This window comes from Myxine glutinosa, chromosome 5, assembly GCF_964187855.1.
Source record: "Myxine glutinosa chromosome 5, kmMyxGlut1.1, whole genome shotgun sequence".
Classification (NCBI taxonomy): Eukaryota; Metazoa; Chordata; class Myxini; order Myxiniformes; family Myxinidae; genus Myxine; species Myxine glutinosa.
Window position 1 is genome coordinate 83966218 of NC_136265.1, and position 27578 is coordinate 83993795.

The 27578-nt window shown below is 43.9% G+C and overlaps 1 protein-coding gene across 5 annotated transcripts in view; it reads right to left on the reverse strand.

Moving 5' to 3' along the window:
* Positions 1-27578, reverse strand: part of LOC137427407 (galactose-3-O-sulfotransferase 2-like) — a 93066-nt gene that overhangs the window by 1215 nt on the left and 64273 nt on the right. For 4 of the 5 annotated variants that reach the window (XM_068116880.2, XM_078778237.1, XM_068116881.2 and 1 more), the window contains exon 5: positions 39-416. In XM_068116880.2, coding sequence (XP_067972981.2) covers positions 39-416 — 378 coding nt within the window. Of the gene's footprint in view, positions 1-38; positions 417-24107; positions 27302-27578 lie in introns of those variants that run through there. The other variant, XM_068116882.2, reaches the window with a different exon arrangement.

A 27578-nucleotide genomic window follows, 5' to 3' on the forward strand; every position in this document is an offset into this window, starting at 1 on the left:
ATCCCTTCAATTCTGTTAACTCTCTCCATCAAACAAACCTTGAATGTGACAACGTCGTCCAAGGACCAGCAAAGAGCATGCCGGAGCAACACCATCGACTCGTCAAAATAGTCTGCCAAGAGGACGATGCCGAAGGTGTCGTCGAGGCTGCTGAAAATCTTCTGCAGTTCAGTTTGTGTATGATTTTTCTGTGGATCCAGCCCAAGGTCAAACCACATGAGGTTACGGGCATAATTATTTCCCTTGGCACCTGGACGGAAAAACCGAAGAGGATTCTGCATGAAGGAGTCGAGGGAATTGACGTTGCGGAACGCTGAAGCTGTAGCTTTGAAATAAGAAAAGGATGAAGCTGCCACTTCCACAGGGTGCCTCAAAATGGTAAAGTAGAAGGTGTCTGGGTACATAACCTTTTTGACCTGCCACAAAAACCAACAACTGATGTTAAACACTTGTAAAAGAGACGTGTAACATCATAATCATAGTCATGATATTCTTTCATACTCACAGCGGATACAAAATATTGTTACGTTTGTGGGGATAGATGATGGAATCTCATAGTGAAGGCAGGATTGTATAATTACAGAATGGACCGTGGACGAGTAGGAGACATCTCAATGTATTTAAGTAGGGAAATTGAAGCTGAAGATTGTTTATGTGTCCTCACACAGGGGGGGCGGCGGCGAGAGGGAGGGGGGGGGGAAGCTCCGTTAACTATACAGGGAATAAAGTTAGTTTTCCCCAGTATGTGATTGCCTCCTGTGGCTTTTCCCTACGTTTTTACAATTGTAACAGGGCCGACCGTAAAAACTGACAAAGGCCAAGCAAACAGGCTCCCGAACTAAACCCCGCCAGGGCTCCCAAACTAAATGTTAGTCAATAAAAAAAATGGGTACGTAAAAACAAAAAGGGAGCTCTGTCTACTGTAAAGCCATGGCTTGCAAAAATAACCTGAATAGCGTTCACCAAGTGGTGGTTAATCATATTCAAAAATGGTGTTATAACACACCCAAACTTCCCCGGCCTTGTGACTAATTAATTAAGAGCCCTCGCGAAGCGGCTTAAGCACTCCAGCAAGCACTCCAATGAAATGGGTGATAAGGAACGGCTGGCTTGGCAAGCGATAGCAAGCTGATTGCTTCTGGTTGAAATGGCGGAGGAATTGCCAGGGAGCCTTCGGCGCCTGGAGATACCGCCGTGCAGCACATAGAGATGGTATTGGGAGGAACAGGTGTACATTAATTGATTGATTCATTGTGCAATTAAAATCAATAAACAGTAATCATAAAATAATTTCTTAATCAATTGGATAATAGCATACCAAAACCACCAGCGTTTCATCCGAAGCTGTAACTTTTTGAAAATTGATGAAATCAGTCATTCATCGAATAAATAAACAATTAATTAATCAATAAATCAAAAATATCCTTTATTGCCACATCACTTGGTCATTGTCATGTCCAAATATCAGCTTCCTAGCTCAAAAGGTGCCTGAGATATTGCCCAGATGAGAAAGAAAATAAATGTGATGAATAATGAAAAGAAATAAATAATAATGGTAAAATAATTAAATTATTAATCAAATGGCTAATATAATACCTAAACCACCACCGTTTCATGCGAATCTGTAACTAAAAAAAATTAATTAACCAAGTCATTAATCGAATAATTAAATTATTAATCAATTAATTGATTAATCAATAAATCAAAAATTCCCTTTTCAGCCAAATCACTTGATCATTGTCGTGTCCAAATATCAGCTTCAAAGCTCAAAGAGTGCCTGGGATATTGCCCAGATGAGAAAGGAAATCAATAAGTCCTTAATGAATCGATAATAATTAAGCAACTACTCAATTAATTGATGAATCAAAAAACAAAAAATATAGTTTTGCCAAAGCACGTGCTCACTATTGCGCCAAAATTTCAGCAAACACTCCAATAAAATGGATGACAAGGAACGACTGGCTTGGCAAGCGATAGCAAGCTGATTGCTTCAGGTTGAAATGGCCAAGGAATTTTAAAAACAGATCACAGGCACAGTGGAGTGACACCATATCCTATGGAAGTATGAATCAAGTTAAAAATGATTAAGTTAAATTTTAAAAAACTAACCTCAGAAGGAGAATCAAAAAATGAATATATTCACTAAGTTATAAAATCGCTAGATATGGTAAATTTTGTCAGATTTCACTCCAGATTTGGACATTTATTGAGTCTACAGCATCCAACACTCATATCCAAATCCAGATTTTGATGATATGCTTCAATTATGTAATAATAATTATTGATCGTGTTTCCAAGGCAAGGCACGTTTGAGCAGGCCGGAACAAAATGGCGGCTTAATAACCCAGCAAGGTGCAGTGGGCAATCCAAGAAAGCGGGCCCCACCATATTGGTAAGGCTATTTCGGGTTTTTTCTTGAGAGCACCTCGTTAATCATCAGAAAGGGTGTTGTAACACACTCAAACACCCAGTTTCCATCATTGCAATCTGTTGGAGGTCTCGGCGTATGCCTGCAAAGTTTGGGGCCGCTATGTTTCATGGTTTTGGAGTTATGGAGGAGACAGACAGACGGACACTGCCTTTTATTATATGTACAAGTGGGGTCACCCGTGGGAATCCCATAAACATGAACATATAGTCAGGTTCCCTATGTTTTTTCGTTCAAAATTTTGGTAGATTAGCAAAACTATACATTTTTGGAATATTCAGAGCATGAGGAATCCAAAAATTAATGTTTACATTTGCGTAGACACCTTTGCGAAAATGACACTCAGGACAGTGATGAAGATCTGTAAAAGCATATTCCTGAACGGTATAGACCTCATAGATCCTGTGTATAGGACTTATAGTTCAATCTGATACTACCTATAACTTCCTATAACAACCTATAACTTCAAAGGACTTGCAATATCATGTACAGGGTGTCTCAAAATACATGGAACCCATGTCACTGCTAATAATTCTGCCAATATTAATGTTCTTGTTCTTTTTTTTCAGATTTGAAGAGAGGAGACCATAACAACTAATAATTATCAATCAAAATGCCTTGGACAAAGGAGGAAAAAATATTTTGCGTCACTACTTATTTGGAGATGAAATCATTCAAAACGGTGCAAGCAAAATTTCGCAGGAAGTTCAACTTCAACAACTATCCCCAGAAAAACCAAATTTATCGTTGGGCACACAAATTTCAAGCCACTGGATCAGTAAACTACCTCAACAAGAAGGCAGAAACACCCAGTTCTGGCAGGAAGCTGACTGCAAGATCTCCTGACAATGTGAATGCGGTGAGACATTCTGTCGGAAGGAGCCTGAAAAAGTCCATCCGAAGATGTAGCCAAGAGCTGGGTCTTTCACATGCGTCATTGCAAAGAATCTTGATCAAGGATCTTCAGCTGTACCCATACAAGATCCAGATCAAGCATAAACTCACACCAGCTGACATGGCAAAACGTGTTGTGATGTGCCGGTGGTTCGAGAACAAGATCGAAGAGGATCCTGACTTTCTTGATGATGTTTGGTTCAGCGACGAAGCACACTTCTTGCTCTGTGGGCATGTCAATAGCAAGAACAATGTGTTCTGGGGCACACAAGCCCCAGACGAGGTGCTTCAGAGGCCCTTGCACTCAGTGAAATGCACGGCCTGGGTGGCCATCTCAAAACATGGCATAATCGGGCCGTTTTGGTTTGAAGACGCAGACGAGGAGGCAGTCACTGTCACAAAGGAGCGTTACATTGTGGTGCTCAACAAGTTCCGGAGGGGACTTGGGAGACGTCGTGGCGTGAATCGGGATGTGCAATGGTTCCAACAAGATGGGGCAACTCCACATACAGCCAACATCACGATGGAGTGGCTGGACCACCGATTCCCTGATCAGCTGATCAGCAGGTGCCGCGAACCCGAGTGGTCTCCGCATTCACCTGATCTGAACCCCCCCAGATTTTTATCTCTGGGGGTTCTTGAAGGACCACGTGTATGAGAATCGTCCTCAATCCATTTCTGAACTGAAAGTGGCCATCACCCAGAAGATTCGTGCCATCAGGAAGGAAGAGTGTGTCAGGGTGATTGACAACTTCGCTCGTCGGCTTCAAGTGTGTCTAAGGCGCAAAGGCGGTCATTTGGAACATGTGCTCTAATAAATGTATCCTTTGAGCGAGAGACCTGAAATCTTCAGTTTTTTAATTGTTATCATATCAGCTTCCAGGAAATGTAATCTTTTTTGGAGTTTCTTGTCTGAGTAATAAATTATTATCATGTTAATGGGTTCCATCTATTTTGAGACACCCTGTATTATGTAATACAGTTATATCACAAATATAAAGACAATGGTTTTCAATTACCTATGTTTGTTGCTTTTCTATAATCCTGAGCACTATTTTGAGGCCTTTATTGGATTCATTGACCCAGAAAACATAGGATTAGCATATTTAAGTAAGTCTCTAGGTTGACTAGAAGCCGAGATCGCGCAAAATATGTATTTTATGGCGGCCATTTTCAAAATCCAAAATGGCGGCCATGCAGGTGTCTGTGCAAATGCCAACATTGATTTTCAGATTCTCCATGCTCTGAAGATTCCAAAAATGTACAGGTTTGCTAATCCCAAAATTTTGAAAGAAATTATATTTGTTAACATAGTGAGCCTGACTAATATACGCCATTTCGACATATTGAGTTAGATGCTGCACCTGCATATTCAGTTTCACAAAATGGTCACTGCCATTTTATCAGATCCACAAATAATGTAATCTACACAATGTATTTACTTCTGATAACATGTGAATGCATGTGCATGCACATGGGAAATACAGTTGGAAATGTGTGATTACATCTCATGTAAAATGTGACTTCAAGAGCTCAAATCCTCTCCCTCCCCACCCCCATCCCTCCCACATCACGACGCACACTGCACCAGGGAGTGTATCACCCACAGGGGAGTGGGTTACACACACACACACACACACACACACACACACACCCACCCCACATGTAAATATCCCATATCCCACATGTATATACATGTTTAAAGTGTATGTGCACATCTACTATATAAGAGAAGATGTCTGTCTGTCTGTCTGTCTGTCTGTCTGTCTGTCTGTCTGTCTGTGTGTTGCCATTTTTCTCAGAGATGGCTGAACAGATCTTCGTCAAACTTTCAGAGGTTCATCAGTGAGTGCCTGGGGGTGTTTTAGGCAAAATAAATAAATAATAACATTGGGGAAAAAAAAGATCGTTTTTTTGGAGTTAAAAATAAATAATCCATCGATTGTGCCTAAGCCTTTTTAAATTAATGACACACATTCGCATAAATAAATACAAAACAATTCGCAAACATTTGAACGCAAATTAATCAAACACTTCCGGAAGTGTACGCAGTTGGTAGGAAGACTTCTTCCTCTTCTTCTTAGTTTATGGATTGTTATTTACACTATTTACAGGATTTATTATTACAGTATTTGCGCCAGCTTTTCAAGCTAGACAATCTGCACATCGGAAGAGACTAAATAAATACAAGACAATTCGCAAACATTTGAACACAAATGAATCAAACAATTCCGGAAGTGAACGAAGTTAGTGGTAAGACATATTCTTCTTAGATTATAGATTGTTATTTACAGTTTTTTCTTTATTATTACAGTATAGTATTTACCACACGGAGAATGTAAAAATACCGGTAGAACACCCGGTACAGTACAGTACATGAATACTTTAATGTATAATTTTAATGATTGACTTCATGTTTATGACTGCATTTCTAGATCTACATTTTTGGAGTTTTCCCCCTTATTTTCTGGCCGAGAACAAGCCCAACATCTCCAAAACCAACAACTTTTCTGACTACAACAACATTTCCCGAAGTATTATTACCAAGACTTCCGCATTTTCTGGCTGTTCAGACTCTTCTAATCTTACTCGGCACACAATGCCAAAACAATCACTTGGACGCATGTCTGCAAAATCAAGACAGAGGCGACAACAGAGAGGTGAAGAAAGTGCTGAGGCAAGTGAAACCAGACAAGATGCTAACAGAATGAGAACAGCCCAGGCTCGAGCAAATGATACATTGGAGGCTGTTCAAACCAGACAATCTGCAGATCGGATGAGAACAGCTCTAGCTCGAGTAAATGAGACATTGGAGGCTGTTCAAGGCAGACAATCTGCAGATCGGATGAGAACAGCCCAGGCTCGAGCAAATGATACATTGGAGGCTGTTCAAACCAGACAATCTGCAGATCGGATGAGAACAGCCCAGGGCTCGAGTAAATGAGACATTGGAGGCTGTTCAAACCAGACAATCTGCAGATCGGATGAGAACAGCCCAGGCTCGAGCAAATGATACATTGAGGCTGTTCAAACCAGATAATCTGCAGATCGGATGAGAACAGCCCAGGCTCGAGCAAATGATACATTGGAGGCTGTTCAAACCAGACAATCTGCAGATCGGATGAGAACAGCCCAGGCTTGAGCAAATGATACATTGGAGGCTGTTCAAACCAGACAATCTGCAGATCGGATGAGAACAGCTCAAGCTCGAGTAAATGAGATATTGAAGGCTGTTCAAGGCAGACAATCTGCAGATCGGATGAGAACAGCTCAAGCTCAAGTAAATGATACATTGGAGGCTGTTCAAACCAGACAATCTGCAGATGGGATGAGAACAGCCCAGGCTCGAGCAAATGATACATTGGAGGCTGTTCAAACCAGACAATCTGCAGATCGGATGAGAACAGCCCAGGCTCGAGCAAATGATACATTGGAGGCTGTTCAAACCAGACAATCTGCAGATCGGATGAGAACAGCCCAGGCCCGAACAAATGATACATTGAGGGCTGTTCAAACCAGACAATCTGCAGATCGGGTGAGAACAGCTCAAGCTCGAGTAAATGAGACATTGAAGGCTGTTCAAACCAGACAATCTGCAGATCGGATGAGAACAGCTCAAGCTCGAGTAAATGATACATTGAAGGCTGTTCAAACCAGACAATCTGCAGATTGGATGAGAACAGCTCAAGCTCGAGTAAATGATACATTGGAGGCTGTTCAAACCAGACAATCTGCAGATGGGATGAGAACAGCCCAGGCTCGAGCAAATGATACATTGGAGGCTGTTCAAGACAGACAATCTGCAGATCGCATGAGAACAGTTCAAGCTCGAGCAAATGATACATTGGAGGCTGTTTAAGACAGACAATCTGCAGATCGCATGAGAGCAGCTCAAGCTCGAGCTAACTCAACTATTGAGGCTAAGAGAGCCAGACTATCTACTGATTGTGTGCGAATATGTCATGCCAGAGGAAAACCAACTGCAGCTAACTGGCAAGGTGAGGCCTTGAAGTACAATTCTTCAACTAATTATGCCTGCCACCGATCTTTCCATTGGCAATATGTCTCAAACGTGCCAGTACTGCCTTGCAAAAAAATGGACATTGGAAACTCCTGGAATGTGTTGCTCAAATGGAAAGGTGACTTTGCCACAACTGCCACAGCCTCCAGAGCCTCTAAAAACCCTTATGCTGGCTGACACACCCATTTCAAAAAACTTCTTAACTAACATTAGAAAGTACACCTGCAGCTTTCAGATGACTTCTTTTGGTGCAAAACAGATAAATGGCAATCTCAACTTCATGCCGACTTTCAAGGTCCAAGGACAAGTATACCACCGAATTGGATCTTTGCTACCACTACCAGGAAAAGAACACACTTTCTTGCAAATATATTTCATGGCAGATGACAGTGAGCAGGCTAAGCAACAATGTGGCAACATTTCTGGAATCCAATTCGATATTGTCCTGGAGCTGCAAGAAATGTTTCACAAGAACAACAAATATGTCCAGAGCTTCAAGACAGCCATGGAGAGCATGACATCTTAGGAGTTAAAGGTCATTATCAGGGCTGACAAAACTCTGACTGGTGAACATGACCGGCGATTCAATGCGCCAGTTACAAATGAGGTTGCAATTCTAATGGTCGGACAGGAAAGCGAACGGCGTGACATTATCCTTCAGCAACGTGACAGTCAAATATCGAGAGTTTCTGAGACTCACTGTGCTTACGATGCTTTACAATACCCCCATTATTTTCAGTTATGGAGAGAATGGCTACCACTTCAAGTACTGGTATGTTAATCCAGCAACAGGTGATCCCATTGTTGGTAAAAAAAAAAAAAGGTCATTTTTGGACTTCTACGCCTACCGAATTATGGTACGTGAAAACAACTTCAACCATCTACTAAGATGTCACGGCCTTTTTAATCAGTTCATTGCTGACGTATGCGAAAATTGAAACTGAACGACTTCTGTATATCAAGCTCAACCAAAAGACCCTGCGGGCAGAGAACTACATCCACCTTCGAGATGCAGTAGTCAATGATGGAAACACTCACAATGTTGGCCAGTTGGTAATATTACCATCAACCTTCACCGGGGGACCTGTTTGTTTGAATGTTTGAAAATGTTTGTTTGAAAAAAGTCAAGATGTGATGGTATGTGTTTGAAATTATGGCAGGCCTGACCTCTTCATTACATTCACTTGCAATTCATCTTGGCCAGAAATCATTCAAGAGCTAATGGACGCACAAAAACCCCAGGACAGGCATGATGTGCTTGCATGTGTTTTTCGACAGAAAGTAATTCGTCTTATGGACTTGCTAACAAAAGGTGCAGTATTTGGACAAGTAAAATGCGAAATGTACTCCGTTGAATGGCAAAAGAGGGGACTTCCTCATGTTCATATTCTTCTCTGGCTTTCGGAAAGATCAGATTGAGTCAAATTGATTGAGCAATTAGTGCAAACTTCCTGATCCACAAGAGGATCCTATCCTCTATGCCACTGTTACTAAACAAATGATCCATGGTCCATGTGGAACACTTCACCGACAGTCTCCCTGCATGAAAGATGGAAAATGCACAAAAAGATTCCCAAGAAAGCTTCGACAAGAAACACAGACAGATCAAGATGATAGATATCCACTATACCGAAGAAGGAGACAGGAGATGGTGGCTTCACCACCAAAAAGAAGCAACATTGCAATGGTGAGCAAATAGTCATTGATAACCAGTGGGTGGTTCCATATTCTCCTGTACTATGCAAGATATTTGATGCACACATTAATGTGGAATTCTGCAGTTCCACCAACTCAATCAAGTATGTCTGCAAGTATATAAACAAGGGTAGTGACATGGCCGTCTTTTCTTTGCACAATGAGGCCAAAAACGAAGTGGACAGTATCAAACCGCAAGGTACATCTCCAGCAATGAAGCAGTCTGGAGAATCTTGAGTTTTCCTATTCATGAGCGCTATCCACCTTACAGATGAAAACATCCACCAGCGAGTGCAAGACCCACCAACAACCACACTCACTGCTTTCTTTAAGCTCTGCCAACAAGATGATTTTGCACGGACCCTATTGTACTGTGATGTTCCAAAATGTTACACTTGGCAAGCCACTAAAAATATCTGGAAGAGGCATGTGCAAGGTTCACCTGTTGATGGCTGTGCTGGAGTCAAATCTGGTGATGCATTGGGCAGGGTATTGTTGCGGATCCCGGATTGGTCGACGTACTAAGGGGGGTTTATGCCCTGTTCCCCCTCGAACTCCGGTTCCATTGAGGCCGCCGACCACGAGCGACTAGACTCGTGATTGACGGATTGCTAAGCAATTCCGATCGCCAATCTCCCAGCCACGAGCCGAAGAGTTTGCTGGTCAAATATCCCAAATTTGCTGGTCAAGCCATGGCTCCTCAACAAAGGACTTCTGCGACTCACTGGGACTGACACAATCTGTCAATTTCCCAACCCGGATCTCAGTCAACGGAACAACTTCTCTTCTGGACTTGGTTATGACTAACTTCCCTGAAAATGTCTGCTGCTCTTCTTCTGCTCCAATCGGATCATCTGATCATGTCCTTGTTAAAGTGGACATCTCTCTGACCATCCTCAGGGAGCCTGCTCAGCGTCGACGAGTCTGGCATTTCACTCAGGCCAACTGGCACGGTCTTCAAGCAGCCATCAATCATCTGGACTGGTCTCCCATCTCTACCACCTCTGACATCAACTCATCCTGGGAATTCTTCCAAAGTAAATTGCTCTCTCTCATGCACAGATTTATCCCATCTCGTCTTCAGTTGTCATACCCTTCCTCCCATCCATGGTACACGGAATCTTGTGGTGAGGCTGTTGCCCAGAAACAACTTGCCTTCGTCTCCTGGAAAGCAAATCCAACGGAAGGAAATCTCATTTCCTTTCACAAAGCCCGAAACAAGTGTGTGTCCACCCTCAGGAGAGCCAGGAAACAATATCTCTCCGTTCTCAAGACTGAACTCTCTTATCTGTCTCCCTCTTCCAAATCCTGGTGGCATCTGGTCAAATCCGTTTCTGGTGTTTGTTCCCCCTCCATCCCCTCGCTTACCTCAAACGGCTACACAGCTGACTCCGCACGTGAAAAAGCTGAATGCCTCAACTCTGTGTTTGCCTCTAAATCTTGTGTCCCAAACCCATCCCTCTCTGTACCCACCATACCCAGTCGTACCCTGCTGCTCCTGGACTCCGTGTCCTTTCCTCCTGACAAGGTGGAAAAGTTTCTGTCAACCCTCGACTCTGATTCTGCAACTGGACCCGACGGCATCAGCCCACGGGTCCTAAAATCCTGCTCTGCCGCTCTATCTCACCCTCTCTCTGTTCTCTTCACCCTCTCTTTTGCTCAAGGTCAACTGCCATCTGCTTGGAAATCAGCCAACATCACCGCTATGCACAAAAAGGTGCAAAAACAGATCCTAGCAACTACAGACCAATCAGCCTTCTCCCAATTATCAGCAAAGTCATGGAATCCATCATTGCTTCGGATATGAAATCTTTCCTCTTCTCCAATGGCTTGATCTCTGATCATCAATTTGGTTTCAGACCAGGTCACTCTACTCTGGACATGCTGCTTCTGCTGTCTCAACAATGGATGGAGGTCCTCAATGCCAAACAGGAAATTAGAGCTGTCTCCCTCGACATATCACGTGCCTTCGACACGGTCTGGCACCCCGCTCTGCTCACCAAACTCTCCTCCTTTGGTATCCATGGAAATCTCCACGCATGGCTGGTGGACTTCCTCTCTAGTCGTCGTCAAGGTGTGGCCCTGAATGGGTTTCTCTCATCTCCTCTTCCTGTTCAGGCTGGAGTTCCCCAAGGCAGTGTTCTGGGCCCCGTGCTTTTTCTGGTCTTCATCAATGATCTCTCTGACTCTCTTGAAAATCCTCTCTATCTCTTTGCTGATGACTCCACTCTCTGCCGCTCCATTCCTCTTCCCTCAGATCGGCAGTCTGCAGCCTCCTCACTCTCTGAAGACTTGGCCAAATCACAGACTGGTCAAACAAGTGGAACATGTCTTTCAATCCTGACAAATCTCACACTCTTACAATGTCTCTCCGAAAAGATCGACTGGACAACCCTCCCATCTACTTTCTCAACAATCCTCTCAAAGAAGTTCTGTCGCTCAAGCTTTTGGGTCTCACTATCTGCCATGATCTTTCTTGGGAAAACCACATTTCCAAGCTGGCCTCCAAAGCCAGTCGCCGACTGGGCATCCTCCGTCGTGCGAAGTCCTTCCTCGGCACACCTGAGCTCCTCACCACATACAAGGCTTTCATCCGCAGCTCAATGGAATACTGTTCTCCCCTATGGGCCGGTGCTCCTGCCTCACACCTAGCTCAGCTTCACGCTGTTGAAACCAAAGCTTTCAGAATTATTGGAATCTCCCGCGATGAAGCTATCTCTGAGGGCCTTTCACTCACTCACCGCAGGCAGGTAGGTGGTCTTTCTGTCTTCTACCGACTCCTCTCCGGCCTTGCACCCCCAGCTCTCTCTGTGCTCTGTCCCCCAAATATTCCTACAGGTCGCACAAGATCTGCCAGCAACCCTCTGATGGTTAAACTGCCGAAATCTCGGCTCTCTGCTCACCTTCACTCTTTCATTCCTCTTTTCTCCCGCCTCTGGAACAAACTCCCTCACTCCCTTCAATCCCACTCCTCCCTCCAGGTCTTTAAAACAGCTGTTCACCACCATCTCTTATCTTCCCCCATCCAAAACCTTGATCTTTTCTACCCCCGCTAATTTCACCCCAATTCCACTTTTTTGAAATACCAACTTCTGTCCTGGAAGTCCTTGGTGTCCTTATGTTTTATACTTCTCCCTCCCCCCCCCCCCCCCCTTCCCACGCCTCCTCTCCCCCACACATCTCCCTGCTCTCAAATGTTGTGTTTGTGTGCTTCCCCTTCTCTCCCCATCTTGTCTTCCGCTCCCTCTTTTTATATATTTTGTTTGTCTGGTTGATTTGTTTGTGAAGTAAATGTTAGCTCTTTCATGAGCCTCGATTCAGTATACAAAAAAATAATAATAATAAATAGTTATTTAATTTTAAATTTAATAATTTCAAATTAGTTTTATCAATTCTATGTATTCACTCCTCATCCCTTGCTGCCCTTACCATCTCTTCTATTGTTGCCTCTATTTCCTCTACTTCCTCCTCTTCCTTTGTTGACCTTGCTGCCCTTACCCCAAATATATATTGTTATGTCAGGTGTGGTAGTGATATGTAGAGCTAGATAGATCTGTGAAGGTAACATGCTTCATCTGTCGCGGTAAGGAATCCACCTGTAATAAGTTTCATGTGTAGGCGTTTTGTCGGTTAAGAGTATACCTGTGAGCATACCAGGATGTTCGTGTGATAAATAGAGTTAGGGATTAAAAGATAACGCCCCTGTGTGTCTACATCTGGTAGCTAAACCTTTGTCCCTTTTGGCACCACAACCACTTAGTTAGGATCTCCTTAGTGCAACATTAAATTCCCTTCCCTGACAATGACTTCAGAAGGAACAGGCAAAGAAACCAGGCCAGGACACCGCTGATGATGGCCGCCGCCGCTACACCTCCGGCGGCCTAGGAACATCGAGTAGCACGAGCTATTACCACGCTACGGGCCTGTGATTGGTCAGCGCGCGAGGCGCAAAACTCCAGCCAACGAGTGTGGGTGGCGCGAAGCTGGAAGGTTCGGTGAGAGGCGCTGGTTGGTAGCGCGCCAAGGCTGACGTGACGTCACCAGCAAGGTTATGAGAGAGAGAGAGAGAGAGAGAGAGAGAGAGAGAGAGAGAGAGAGAGAGAGAGAGAGAGAGAGAGAGAGATATATATATATATATATATATATATATATATATATATATATATATATATATATATATATATATAAAGACATAAAGACAGAAAGCCAGAAAGACTTTTTAATATAAAAATACAAGCCAGTCGGTGAAGATACTATTCAATACAGGCACAATAATCAAAAATACAGAAAAGAAAAAGAGATAATGACAGGAAATCAAAACAGTCCAATGAACTAGAAAAGAAAAACAACAACAGAAAAACCGACCACACACTGATTCAATCCCAACAAACCTACAAATATATCAATAATTCATTCTCCTGCACCATGCAGATCCCATCAAAACACCAGATGTTCATAAACTCATCAATACATTTCTTTCTTCCAGAATCACAAAATTCAAGTTTGAGTCTTGCAGATATCAAGGCATTAAAAAAGAACAAGACATCACATTGCCCAATCGGCTTTCCTTTCAGTTTTTCCTTCCTCGATAAATAAATTGCCATTTTCGCCGTGGCCACTAAAAACAAAAACAACATATGTACATGTTCTTTCATATCATTGAAACCAAAAATAAATGATCGCAGAGAAAAAGTGATCTTCATTTTTCCAGCCATGTAGTTCAGCCATTGAAATAAAGGCACAAGCCTTGCACAATCAACGTATGCATGGAACACATCCTCTGTGTAAACACAGAACGGGCAACACGTAGATATGGACGCGAAATGACTCACTAATTTATTAGATGGAATGATCCAGTGTATCATTCGCCACTGGAGATCACCTGTCCTTTTGCTTACCAGCTTACTGTATACTGATTCCCATGCAGGCTCAGATGGGAGTCCTTCCGGCATTAGCCCTTTCCACCTGGCCACTCCATTTAACGGTGAGTTCCCAAGCAGAACTGCAGTGCATAACCGATACAGGTCTTTACTACTGCATTTCTGAAAAATGTTTTGTCCCTCACTAATTGGGGGCAAGTCTCCGTGACTAGGCTGTACCAATAAACCAGGAAAATGCCAGTCATTGGATGTCACCAAAACTTCCTGGGTCCATCTTAGTCCAAGTTGGAAGCTTTTCTTTACTATTCCCTTTAGTATTCTTCCGATTATTCTGTTTGACCATATTCCAGTCATATCGGCTATCTCTTGCACCGACTTCCACCCCCAACCAGAATCATGGCGGAGGTCCAACACTTTGATTATGCCCGCTGTAATAAAGTGTTGATGAAAGTCTCGGCTTCTTGGAATTGCAGGAAACAGTAGGTTGTAAAAAAGGGGTTCTTCCACAAACATGCTTGTCGCATAGGTTTCTTGCTGGCGACTAGTCGAAAGGCTTTGCCAGGCATTCAGAAGGCTCTGATAGAATGATGGTAGATGAGATGTGTCGACATGTTGGAGTTGGACTAAGAAAAGTTCAAGGCCATATCCGAGCCCGCTTGCTTTTCGCAGCACGTGATAGGCCAGAAGTCGGCTTGGCAGTCGTTCCTTGTACAGCAACTGCTGTATGGTACACAGCCGAAAAGCCATGATACGACTTTTTATGTCGATCAGTCCCTGGCCACCTTCAGACAAGGGGCTACATATGACATTTGGTAGTAACCAATGGTGACCACTCCAAAAAAAATCCACGAGTAGCCTCTGCACTGCCTTTAGTAGTGCCTCTGGCGGCTGAAGGCAGATAAACCTATGCCACAGGGAAGAAGCCACCAAATTATTCACCACTAGAACCCTGCCTTTGTAGGAAAGGTGGGGCAGAGCTCGTTTCCACAGTCCCAGTCTTTTTTTGACATGCTCAACAATCCCGTCCCAATTTTTGAGGACGTAATGTGGAGATCCCAGGAAAACCCCAAGGTATTTGACTCCGTCTTCCACCCATTTTAACTTTGTTGGTAGATGCACAGGTGGTACCAGCACTCTTCCAGGTGGAATGTTCTTGAGACAGGGAATCCATAAGGCCTTACTCTTGTCCCAGTTACACTTCAAAGAAGAAGCGAGGCAAAAAAGATTTAAACATTCAACAAGTGCTGGGATATCACTCTCCTTCTTAACAACCACACAGACATCATCTGCATAAGCCGATACAACTACTGAAGGACTCCCAGGGGATACAGTTACTCCTGAAATATTTTTCCTAAATAAAATTAGGAGTGATTCCATTACCAAGGAAAATAATAACCCAGAAACCGGGCATCCTTGTCTCACCCCTCTTTGAACCTGTACCGGAGAGCTGAGTTCGTTATTTATTTTAAATAAACTAAATATATTGTTGTACAACAAAGTCACGTAGGCCCTAAAATTGACACCAAAGCCACATGCTTCTAGCACCCGATACAAAAAAACATGATCCACACTGTCAAAAGCCCTTTCCAAATCCAGGAATATTATCCCAAAATCTTTTTCCAAGCAATCACATTCCATTAAGTCTCTAATCAAAAAAATATTATCATAAATAGATCTGTTTGGGATGCAGTAACTCTGATCATGGTGGACTAGATCACCGATTACCGTCTTCATCCGACTGGCCAACACTTTTGACAATATTTTATAGTCCGTACATAATAACGAGACCGGCCGCCAATTCTTTATCTGTCGTAGATCCCCAGTCTTTGGAATCAGCGACACCACTGCTCTTCTGAAGCTTAGTGGGAGTTCTCCAAGCACCAAGGATGATTCCAGGACATTCAATAATTCAGGGCCCAAAAGGTCCCAAAAAGCCAAGAAAAATTCTGCCGGTAGGCCGTCAATCCCAGGAGCTTTCCCCGAGTCCATTTCACTTAGGGCCTGCGTTAGCTCAGGCAAAGTAATTGTTGAATCCAGGCCCAGGCACTGAGGCTCAGTTAGGGATGAAAGGTGAGAAGTTAAAAATTCCATGGTTTGCTCACAAACATTTTGTTTTGCATAGACTTTTGAAAAAAACTCTCTAATGCACAACCTTACATCTCCAGGGTTGGCAACCATGTTTCCCCTAAAGTCTTGTACAGAGAAAAGGGTTTTGGGTGACTTATTGACAAAATCCATTTGGAAAAAAGATTTACTCGGGGTGTCTGATACCTTTAAATTGTTTATTCTTAATCTAATTAACAGGCCTGCTGCTTTCTCCTGAATCAGCTCTCTCAGTTGAGCCTTCTTTTCAACCAATAACCTGTGGTCTCTTCTGATATTATCTTTAGCCAGTTTACACTCTAACCGTATAATATCAGCTTCTAAACAAGCCATTGTTATATTTTTTATGTCAGTTCCATTTGAAACAAACTGCTGACAAAACACTCTAATCTGAGCTTTTGTATTATCCCACCATAATGCTAAAGAAGAGAAAGAGGGCTTTCTTGAAAGTTGGATGACCCAAAAAGCACGGAAGGCGTCTTTAAACAAAGCATCTTCGAGAAGACTGGTATTGAATTTCCAGTATGCACTTTTGCGTAAGGGTTGAGGGAAAAAGAGGCCCATGGTAACTAAATGATGATCAGAAAACAAAGATGGAAAATGATTTGGAGAGATAACCGCATTCCTGAACTGTGAGTTTATGTACCAACGGTCAAGTCTAGCGAAGGTCATTCTCCCATTGGCACATCGTCCCCAAGTATACTCAGATTTGTTGGGGTAATGCAGTCTCCATGCATCTAGCACACCCACTGCCGAAAAATAATTTAACAAATCAGTACTACCTTCGGGATGAGGTTCTGCTGTATTTCGGTCTATACTGGGTTTAAAGGTGCAATTAAAGTCACCCCCCATGCAAATACAATTATTGAGATCTATCGACTGCATGTGTCGAATTAAAGATGAAAAGAAAGCTCTTCGTTCCACACTCTCACTTGGTGCATAAACGTTGAATAGTGTAAACCGAAAATTATTAATGACCAGTTCCAATGAAATAAACCGGCCTTTAATCACCTCCTGGAAGAGGCATGACTCAGGTACCAGGCCTGGTCTGAGTAAAAAGGCTACACCAGCAGAAGAAGAAGACATGTTACTAAAAAAGCATTGTCCTTTAAAGAGGCGACACCAGTCGTACTCCCCATTTTGAATTATATGGGTTTCCTGGAGTAAGAGCACATCAATTTTCTTGCGCTCAAATAAACTTTTCACCTGAACCTGGCGGTTTTGGCTTGCACCTCCGCCATTCATATTTAAGGTTCCAAAGGTGATTTTTTTCATGGATTATCAAAAGGCGTGAGCGGTTGCTGGGAAATCTCGCTCCCTGCTTTTGTAACAGCCTTTCTAAGCCGATGAAACAGCGACCTTGTTAAATGAAATTCATCCGGCCTCCTAATTATGTCCTTTGCAGCCTGGATGAATGAAATTAAATCAGGAAAATGATCTTTTACAATCACATTTCGGTGTCGGTAGGTGTCATTCAGAAAAGAAATAACGAGTTGAGGGGCTATGGATGACTGATCAGATGAAGATTGAGACAACTCAGTCATCTCAACTTCATCCTCTGAATCTGACAAATCAGAAACAGCTCCACCCGGGTCACATATATCAGTCTGCACAGTCACCATTTTGATTCCAGCCAAGTCCGAAGATTTGCTGGAATGTTCTATGGTAGAGTCATCCTCACTCTGGTACCCGGGACATTCAGCAGGAGCTGAAATCTCGGCTTCACCCTCCTGCAGGGAGATGTTCACTGGCTCAGTTGACGAACCAGTGTCATGATTTAGATCTTGCAGGGGTAAAGAGGAGCTTGGGGCTGAGACATTCCCAATCCGCTCGGTCTCAGCAGGTAGTGAAGGTGGCGGCTCACTAATGGGCTCACCATCATCTTTAGTCTCACCATCTACTTTTTCTCCCAGGTTTTCGGTGCTGCCCGATAATGTTTCAGAATTAATTAATTCATGTTCCTTCTCCCTGGTGTCAACACAGCTTGTGGACACCTGAGAAAGACGTTCCAGGGCGTCTGCACCCACACTGTCTTTATCCAACACTACCTTTTTCAAAGTAATGTTGGAGTTACAAGCACCAGGTGCTCTTCGTTTCTTTGTCACCACAATGGGATTTTCTTCCATCTCCTCACTGCACGTAGCATCTGCCACCACAGGTGGGTTATCTGGGGTTATTTCATTATTTACCGAATCAGCGGTGTTGTCGTTTACACTAAGACGAACAGGAGTATTATCCCTACTCCTCGAGTGCGAGGGAGCGTCGCTAGGAACCGTTCGGGTATTTCGGTTTACGTTGTTTCGCACGTTAGAGACCGGGGTGTTATTTCTTTTACAATCAGCGTCACTATGACCTGCTTCACCACACCTTACACACGATACCTTCGGACAAAACCTTTTCACATGGCCAAAAGCTCCGCACTGAAAACATGTTAATGAGGCCGATGACGCATACATCTGATACTCATGGTTGTTCACCTTTACCTTGAACGTGATGTTTAACCCCGTGTCATCGCCTCGATCCGGAAGCACCATATACACCTGCCGTCTGAAGATCATCACGTGTTTAACACGTTCATCCTGAGACCGGAGCGGAATCATTGTGATTTTTGACACAGCTGTTCCGTATCGGGACAAAACGGACATCAGCTGGTTGCAGGTTATAAATGGGGGTACGTTAGATATGACGACCCTCATCGACGGAGTGTCCATAGGCGACGCCAAGACAAAGAGACCTGTCTCTGTGGTTAAACCCGCACTTACAACATCGTGAACGAATTTTTCATCGGACACAAATACAACAACTTTTTGATTCATTCTCGACGCTGCTCGTACATTTTCACAACCGATTATTTTCCCCACCGACAAAACAATGTCCTCAGTGGAAGTTCCTTCGGGTGGAACACACACAAATGCATGCTTCCTTGTTAAGTTGTCGAACGCCTCTAACCGAGAGCGTGCATTCGCCATCCCAGCGAATTAACACCCCCCCCCCCCCCCCCCCACTTGTCCGAACCGGACAAGTAGGTACCAAAACGAAATAAATCAAACTAGAATAAATAATAAACGTGCAGTATAAGCACAAAAAGGCTTACAAAGCGTCGTCGAAGCCGGTAGGCCGCACCCAAAATGGGTCCGCTCTCAAACCTCTCTCTCTTGAAGACAAAGGTATAGGAAGGATGAAAAACAAAATGCCAAAGTACACAGGATGGAAAGGAGAGGGAGGGGGGGGGCAGGGGAGGGCAGGAGAGGAGGAAAACTCACAAAGAACTCGCTACACCACAGAGCAGTTGCTCACAGCCGCCATGACGCCACGCCCAACACACGAACGGCCAGCAGGGGGCGCGAGAGAGAGAGAGAGAGAGAGAGAGAGAGAGAGAGAGAGAAAAAGAAAAAGAAAGAACTCTTCTTCTTCTGCTCCAATCGGTTCTTCTGATCATGTGCTTGTCAAAGTGGACATCTCTCTGGCCATTCTCAGAGAGCCTCCTCAGCGTCGACGAGTCTGGCATTTCACTCAGGCCGACTGGGACGGTCTTCAAGCAGCCATCAATCGTCTGGATTGGTCTCCCATCTCCACTGCCTCTGACATCAATTCTTCCTGGGAATTCTTCCAAAGCAAACTGATCTCTCTCATGCACAGATTTATCCCATCTCGCCTTCAGTTGTCTTACCCTTCCTCCCGTCCATGGTACACTGAATCTTGTGGTGAGGCAGTTGCCCTGAAACAACTTGCCTTTGCCTCTTGGAAGACTAATCCAACTGAAGGCAATCTCAGTTCCTTCCACCAAGCTCGGAACAAGTGTGTGTCTACACTCAGGAGTGCCAGGAAGCACTATCTCTCCTCACTCAAGAATGAACTCTCAAACCTGTCTCCTTCCTCCAAATCCTGGTGGCGTCTGGTCAAATCCGTTTCTAGTGTTTGTTCCCCCTCCATCCCCTCCCTTACCTCAAATGGCCACACAGTTGACATCGCACATGACAAAGCCGAATGCCTCAACTCTGTGTTTGCCTCAAAATCCTTAGTCCCATCTCTCTCTGTTACCACCTTTCCCAGTCGAACCCAACTGCTCCTGGACTCTGTGTCCTTCTCTCCTGACAAGGTGGAGGAGTTTTTGTCAAACCTCGACTCTGATTCTGCAACTGGACCAGTCGGCATCAGCCCACGGGTCCTAAAATCCTGCTCTGCCGCTCTATCTCACCCTCTCTCTGTTCTTTTCACCCTATCGTTTGCTCAAGGTCATCTGCCAGCATCCTGGAAATCAGCAAACATTACCGCTTTACACAAAAAAGGTGCAAAAACAGATCCTTGCAACTACAGACCAATCAGCCTGCTCCCAATTATCAGCAAAGTCATGGAATCCATCATTGCTTCGGATATGAAATCTTTCCTCTTCTCCAATGGCTTGATCTCTGATCATCAATTTGGTTTCAGACCAGGTCACTCTACTCTGGACATGCTGCTTCTGCTGTCTCAACAATGGATGGAGGTCCTCAATGCCAAACAGGAAATCAGAGCTGTCTCCCTTGACATATCACGTGCCTTCGATACGGTCTGGCACCCAGCTCTGCTCACCAAACTCTCCTCCTATGGTATCCATGGAAATCTCCATGCATGGCTTGCGGACTTCCTCTCTGGTCGTAGTCAACGTGTTGCCCTGAATGGATTTCTCTCATCTCCCCTTCCTGTTCAGGCTGGAGTTCCCCAAGGCAGTGTGCTGGGCCCTGTGCTTTTTCTGGTCTTTATCAATGATCTCTCCGACTCTCTGGAAAATCTCTTTGCTGATGACTCCACTCTCTGCCGCTCCATTCCTCTTCCCTCAGATCGGCAGTCTGCAGCCTCCTCACTCTCTGAAGACCTGGACAAAATCACAGACTGGTCAAACAAGTGGAACATGTCTTTCAATCCTGACAAATCTCACACTCTTACTATGTCTCTCCGAAAAGATCGACTGGACAACCCTCCCATCTACTTTCTCAACAATCCTCTCCAAGAAGTTCTGTCGCTCAAGCTTTTGGGTCTCACTATCTGCCATGATCTTTCTTGGGAAAACCACATTTCCAAGCTGGCCTGCAAAGCCAGTCGCCGACTGGGCATCCTCCGTCGTGCGAAGTCCTTCCTAGGCACACCTGAGCTCCTCACCACATACAAGGCTTTCATCCGCAGCTCAATGGAATACTGTTCTCCCCTATGGGCTGGTGCTCCTGCCTCACACCTGGCTCGGCTTCACGCTGTTGAATCCAAAGCTTTCAGAATCATTGGAATCTCCCGCGATGAAGCTATCTCTGAGGGCCTTTCACTCACTCACCGCAGGCAGGTAGGTGGTCTTTCTGTCTTCTACCGACTCCTCTCCGGCCTTGCTCCCCCAGCTCTCTCTGTGCTCTGTCCCCCAAATATTCCTACAGGTCGCACAAGATCTGCCAGCCACCCTCTGATGGTTAAACTGCCGAAATCTCGGCTCTCTGCTCACCTTCACTCTTTCATTCCTCTTTTCTCCCGCCTCTGGAACAAACTCCCACACTCATTTCAATCACACTCCTCCCTCCAGGTCTTTAAAACAGCTGTTCACCACCATCTCTTATCTTCCCCCATCCAAAACCTTGATCTTTTCTACCCCCACTAATTCACCCCAGATCCACCTTGTTTGAAATTCCAACTTCTTTCCTGGAAGTCCTGGCAGTGTCCATATGTTTTATACCTCTCCCACCCCCCCCCCCCCCCCCCTTCCCATGCCTCACCCCCAAAGCCCTCTCCCTCCCACAGTTCTCTCGATGTCTCCATGTCTCTCGGTCCCTGCTCTCAAATGTTGTGTTTGTGTCCTTCCCCCTCTCTCCTCATCTTGTCTACCGCTCCCGATGTTATTTGTTTTATGTGTCTGTTTGTCTTTCTGTGTGATTAATGTTCGCTCTTTCACGAGCCTCGATCTTGTATACAAAAAAAAAAAAAAAAAAAAGAGAGAGAAAGAGAGAAAGAGAGAGAAAGAAAGAGAGAGAGAAAGAGAGAGAGAAAGAGAGAGAAAGAAAGAGAGAGAGAAAGAGAGAGAGAAAAAGAGAGAGAGAAAGAGAGAGAAAGAGAGAGAGAGAGAGAGAAAGAGAGAGAGAGAGAAAGAGAGAGAGAGAAAGAGAGAGAAAGAGAGAGAGAGAGAGAGAGAAAGAGAGAGAAAGAAAGAGAGAGAAAGAGAGAGAGAAAGAGAGAGAGAAAGAGAGAGAGAAAGAGAGAGAGAGAAAGAGAGAGAGAGAGAGAGAGAGAGAGAGAGAAAGAGAGAGAGAGAAAGAGAGAGAGAGAGAGAGAGAGAGAGAGAGAGAGAGAGAGAGAAAAGAAAGAAAGAAGTTGGATTTGCGCTTGCCTTGGAGCAGCAGCAAACTTGGATACGGAGTTGGTCTGGAGAGTCTCTTGCGATCCTCTTGTCTCTCTTCTGGTGCTTGGACATTTTCTCTGCTCTTCTTAGTCTTGCGCAGCCCGAGTTGAGTCGAGTAATAGCCCGAGGGGAGTTCGCTTGCTTTCTTGCACGTTCACTTCGGGAGAGCTGACTGGACGTGGCAGGCCGATCGTGTGGAAAGATCGACCTCGCTTGGAACCGCTAGCGTGCGTTGGACGCGCGGTGCTTTTCCTGCTTTGGGGCCTCGTGTGCGAACGGAGTGGGCGTTGGCTCGGCCTTCGCGTTGCTGTGGTGCTTGGAGCGAGGCCTGGTGGTGCTCGGAGGCGGTCAGAGAGGGCCGCGTGGGACGCCGAATGGAGCCGTGTTGGACGGCAAACAATACAAGACGTCGGACAGATAAGCTCACACCACATTTCACAATTACATGACGTGTTCTTTTCCTTAATTCATATTCCCTCGTCTCGTTTCTGAAATCTGTCGTGTGGGGACGTCCCGATTCGGACATTTATTACCGGCGCGTGCTTTTCCCTGTCCCGATTTTCTTTGCAATAAACCCTTGTATTATTTTCCTTCCCATTTAAACCTGTGCCCGGTTGAATTAATTTCCTTGCAGGATCGAAGCGGCAGTCGGCGCACAAGGTAAGCGCTTGCGCAGCTTCCATTTTCCTTCTTCCTCCCGTGCGACATAGTAAAATCCGTGTTTGGTTGTTGCCTCTGAATAAACCGTTTAGGCCTATCTGCAATCTTCTGGTGTTAATCGGAGTCACACGACAATATGTTGTGTGCTCTGGTGACGCACCCCTACCCCCTGTTCCCTCTTCTATTACTGGTCCACTCCTTTCACTTGCTGTTACCTCTTCCTTTGCTACCCTTGCTGTCCTTGCTGTCCTCTCCTCCTCTTCCCTGGCTAGCATTGCTGTTGTTTCCTTATCATGCCTCAGCATCATTTCGTAAACTGTCTCCCCTTCCCTCTTCTCCCATTCCCCCTTAATCTTTTCCAATTCTTCCTTCATCTTCTCCTATTCTTCCTTCATCATCTTCCATTCCTCCTTCTCCCTCTCCTCCTTCTCCTCCATATCCCTCTCCTCTTTTGCCCTCTCCTTCTCCCTCTCTTCCTCATCTCTTTTAACCTTTAGGGCATCTCCCCAGAGTACATTTTCCATATTGTTACGGATACGGAGGACGGCTCACCCGTTAGCAAGGGGTGATTAGCCCCTTGTCCTGTTAAGCTGGCCGTCTCCCCATTCCTGGTACTTGTAACGCTATCCCATGGGATGGAACGGATCAGGGTTATGGGCCCAGGGTTTATCCCGAATACCTTTATCCGTCCCTCCGCAGACTAGGGAGACAAGTACCGCTCGAACCCCGGTTTGGATGGTCTAGTTAGTTGCCGAGCGGTTTTTAGCAACCCGACGTTCGAGCCATTAGCATTACCAAAGACTAACCCGATTCTCAAACGTTGGCCGAGTCGCGCCACGTGCACTCAATATGGAAACCTCTAAAGCGACCGAAAGAGCATGAAGAAGTAAAAACAAAGTAGGGAATAACAAGATTTATTACTATTTATACACACTAAGCAGAAAGGAAAAGAAAGATGATTTATAAGGCAATTGAAGGAGCAGGAGACATAGTGCAATGATTAGCTTATATATGGCAGTCTTAATTAATACCCCAAGAAAACATGAAAGACGGACAAACGGGCACACTTACACAGGGGAATTGATGGCAGGAATCACTGGAGGGAGGAGAAGGTCCAAGCCGATGGCAGGGCAGGAAAGGTCCGGGCAATTCCACACCGTCGAGGTCCACGTTCCGTGCTCGAAGCGAACAGCAGCTGGCAGCTCCGCGTCTCCACAGCCAGCAATAGGGCCTAGAGGGTCTCGGCGTATTGCTCAGTATCAGCACCCCCCTCACGTCTCGTTCTCTCTTGGCTGCTTTAGCTGGATCGCACATCTGCCGCACATCTCTCTCACTCTTCCTCGGACCTCAATCTTCTCCAAAAAGCTCAGCTGCTCATCTCAGCTCATCTCAGCTCATCTCCAGTGCATCTCCGTGGGGAGCATCGCGCTGCGGGTTATATAGGCCCCGCCCTTCACCCTTTGCGAACCTCCCCCAAGCGTTCTCTCTCCGCCCTCTCAAGCCAAACCCCTCGTTCTGGGTTGGATGAGCGGGGCCGACTTACTCCTCCCCTCTATGACGAGGTGGAGACCCGCCTTTCTTCTTCGTCGTTACCTCGTGCGTAATGGAGTCAAATGCAGCAAAGTGGACGGCAGATGAAAATGCAGCAAAGTGCCTAAAGAGTCAATTGCAGCAAAGTGGAAAACCTGGCACTTGGAAGCTGCCATGGGGCGTCGGAGGGCCTACTCTTATTTAATTCGGTGCAATGAAGAGTCAAACTAGTGGGAAACACATCCTTAACCTACAGAGAATAAGGGACTAACTATTTAAAAGGATATATGGTGTCCTGTGTGTAGGTTTATGAAATTAACTAAGAGGACGAGCTTCGACCTTTCTTTACATTACGAGGGTCAGTTACACACAACAAAACCATACTTCTCACATTCGTTACACTTTCTCAAAATCGTTGCACTTCTCAAATTCGTTACACTTCTCAAATTCGTTACAATATATTCATCTGGATTTTGAGCTATTCTTGTATTTATAATTATTTTTCTCACAATAGGGTACCAATAGGATTTGTTAACATTTTCTAAAAGGCTTTTATATTTCATAACTCTAAGAAGTTCATTTTTATTTAATATTTTAAGCAGATCTCTATTTGTGGGTTTTACAATATCGGTATATCGCCAATCCTTAATTACAAACTTTCCCTGTTTATGTTCCAATTCATAAGGAATTAAAAATTTTACCCCCTTTTCTTGCAAGTATCCTTGGATACAAAAATTATAATTTTCCTGAAGTAGTTTTCTTGCCATTTTAATATAAAAAATTTTTTATTTATCTTCAATTGGGTCAATAAACATTTTTACCGTACCTATAACGCTATTACAACATAAAAATAATGGTTTGGGGGTAGTATTCTCATTCATTTCTGTATGAATTGCAATAGGATTACTCGAAATAGAACCAAGTTTCCCAAGACACGTAAATTGTTCTGATTTAAAATAACCGTGATAATCTAATTTATTAGTTAACCACTCCTCATCCTCCTCTATTTCTGTCTCCAAGTTTTGTCTTTCGTAACTCTTGTGAATAAAATGACCCCAAAATTTCTTCTCCATGTAAATCATATAATTTATAAGTCCAAGGTACTGTATCCGTTATCTCAACGATTTTAAAAAGTTCATTAGTCCATCTCTTTGCAAAACCCTTCTCAAAATGACTTTTCCATCTGTATATTCTTACAACATTGCCAACTTTTAACTTTGGTTTTCTCAAATTAACCTTCTTTTCATATTCTAATTTTGTAACTGTTTCTGATGGGTTTTTTTTAGTAGATGAATGTACCACATTGTTATAATTATTAACAATATCCTGAATTTCTGATACCCATTGTTGAGAACCGACTTGTGTGAATTTTTTTAATATAACCTCTCTTTCAAAGTGTGATTAAAACGCTCAATAACAACTGCTTTTCCTTCATTAAATGTACTGTATAATGTAATGCCATGCTCTTTAAGAAATTCGCTTTATTTATATCGTAGGAGATGTTTTTAGTTTTAGTTTTCTTTTTACATTTGATGCAATAACTCATTTTTATTATTAACTTATTTTATTTTTTAATTATGTATATGTTCCCATAAGAGCGACAATCAATTCCATTGTTTAAAATAAACCTTTCATCATCATAAGCTTCCAGGGCCTTCTTGTTCACCTCCTCCATATATAATTGATGTGCATAACTTCTTATCGTATTCATTTTTCTAAACTCCTCTTTCTTTAAAGTTAAACAATTATAATAATGTTTAAACTCTATTTCTTCTTTGATAACACCTTTCTTTATTCCATTTAACTTCTTATCACATCTTTCAATATTATTATCATCAATATATTTATAAGCATAAGCCTCAGCTCTCAATCCAACATATTCAGTCATTACCTTTCCTCCTAATTCATCCTTAAACTTTCTAATAACCTTTTTATTCTTTGAGGAAAACAACTTATCGGTTGTCTTATAATTGCTCGTATCATACGAGTCACTATCCTCAAGCATATGTGAATAAACATCTTCCGTCTTAATTTCTAAAATGAAACTACCCGTATCCATATAAAGTAGAGAAACATTATTATGATATTTCTTCTTAAAGTTATTGTAAAGGTAATCATCTATATAATAATAGCGTAAGGACTCGACTTTGTTATCCCTTTTATGCCGCACCCAGTGACCCGATGCCCACGGCACTAATGGATTTACGATCTACAAACCGTGCTCTTTGTTTATCACGTACAGCCATACTCGAAAAATCTGAATTAGCCGACGTTGGGGCCCAAAAGCATCCGATTAACTGCCCATACGACGCCATCTTATTGGCATCTGCTGGGTGAAGGCGAAGCAAGCCGTCCGCTGATTGAACAGTCGAAGGCGACAGCAAGCCGTCCACTGAGTGGACAATCCCAGAGTGGTGCTATGCCGATTCCTATTACAAATCCATTCATTTTTCAAAAGTATATCGTAGCGTTGTCATTTAAGTAGATTGCAATAAATACGTTGTTCATATACGCACTCTTCATTCTCATCTTTCTTCCTAACTCTTACTCGGACAAGCAAATCCCCGATGCCATCCATAATGGTATACTCTATCCATACACCACATCCTCCCTTCCGTGGATGTTCCACGGGTTTCGGCTAGTACATGAGTAATTTTGAAAAATCAAGAACCATCGTTCCTATATAAATAGGTTTATCCATTTTAATGCTATCTTTTTGCAAATGAATAGCAACAAAGTTCTCTGAAAACACCACTTCTCTTTGAAAACTGGGTTTATTAATTGTCCCCCGTCGCACCGCAGAGCGAAAGGGGGACTATGGTTTTACCCTCCGTCCGTGTGTGCGTCCGTGCGTGCTTCCATCCGTCCGTGCGTGCGTACCCTTGAGCGGATTATCTTGAAAAATAAATGAACTACTAACTTCTAATCCGGTGTGTGGGTGTATCTAGGCATAAGGAAGAACGCTATTGAAAATTGGGTCGCCATGTCAAAATCCAAGATGGCCGCCACCAT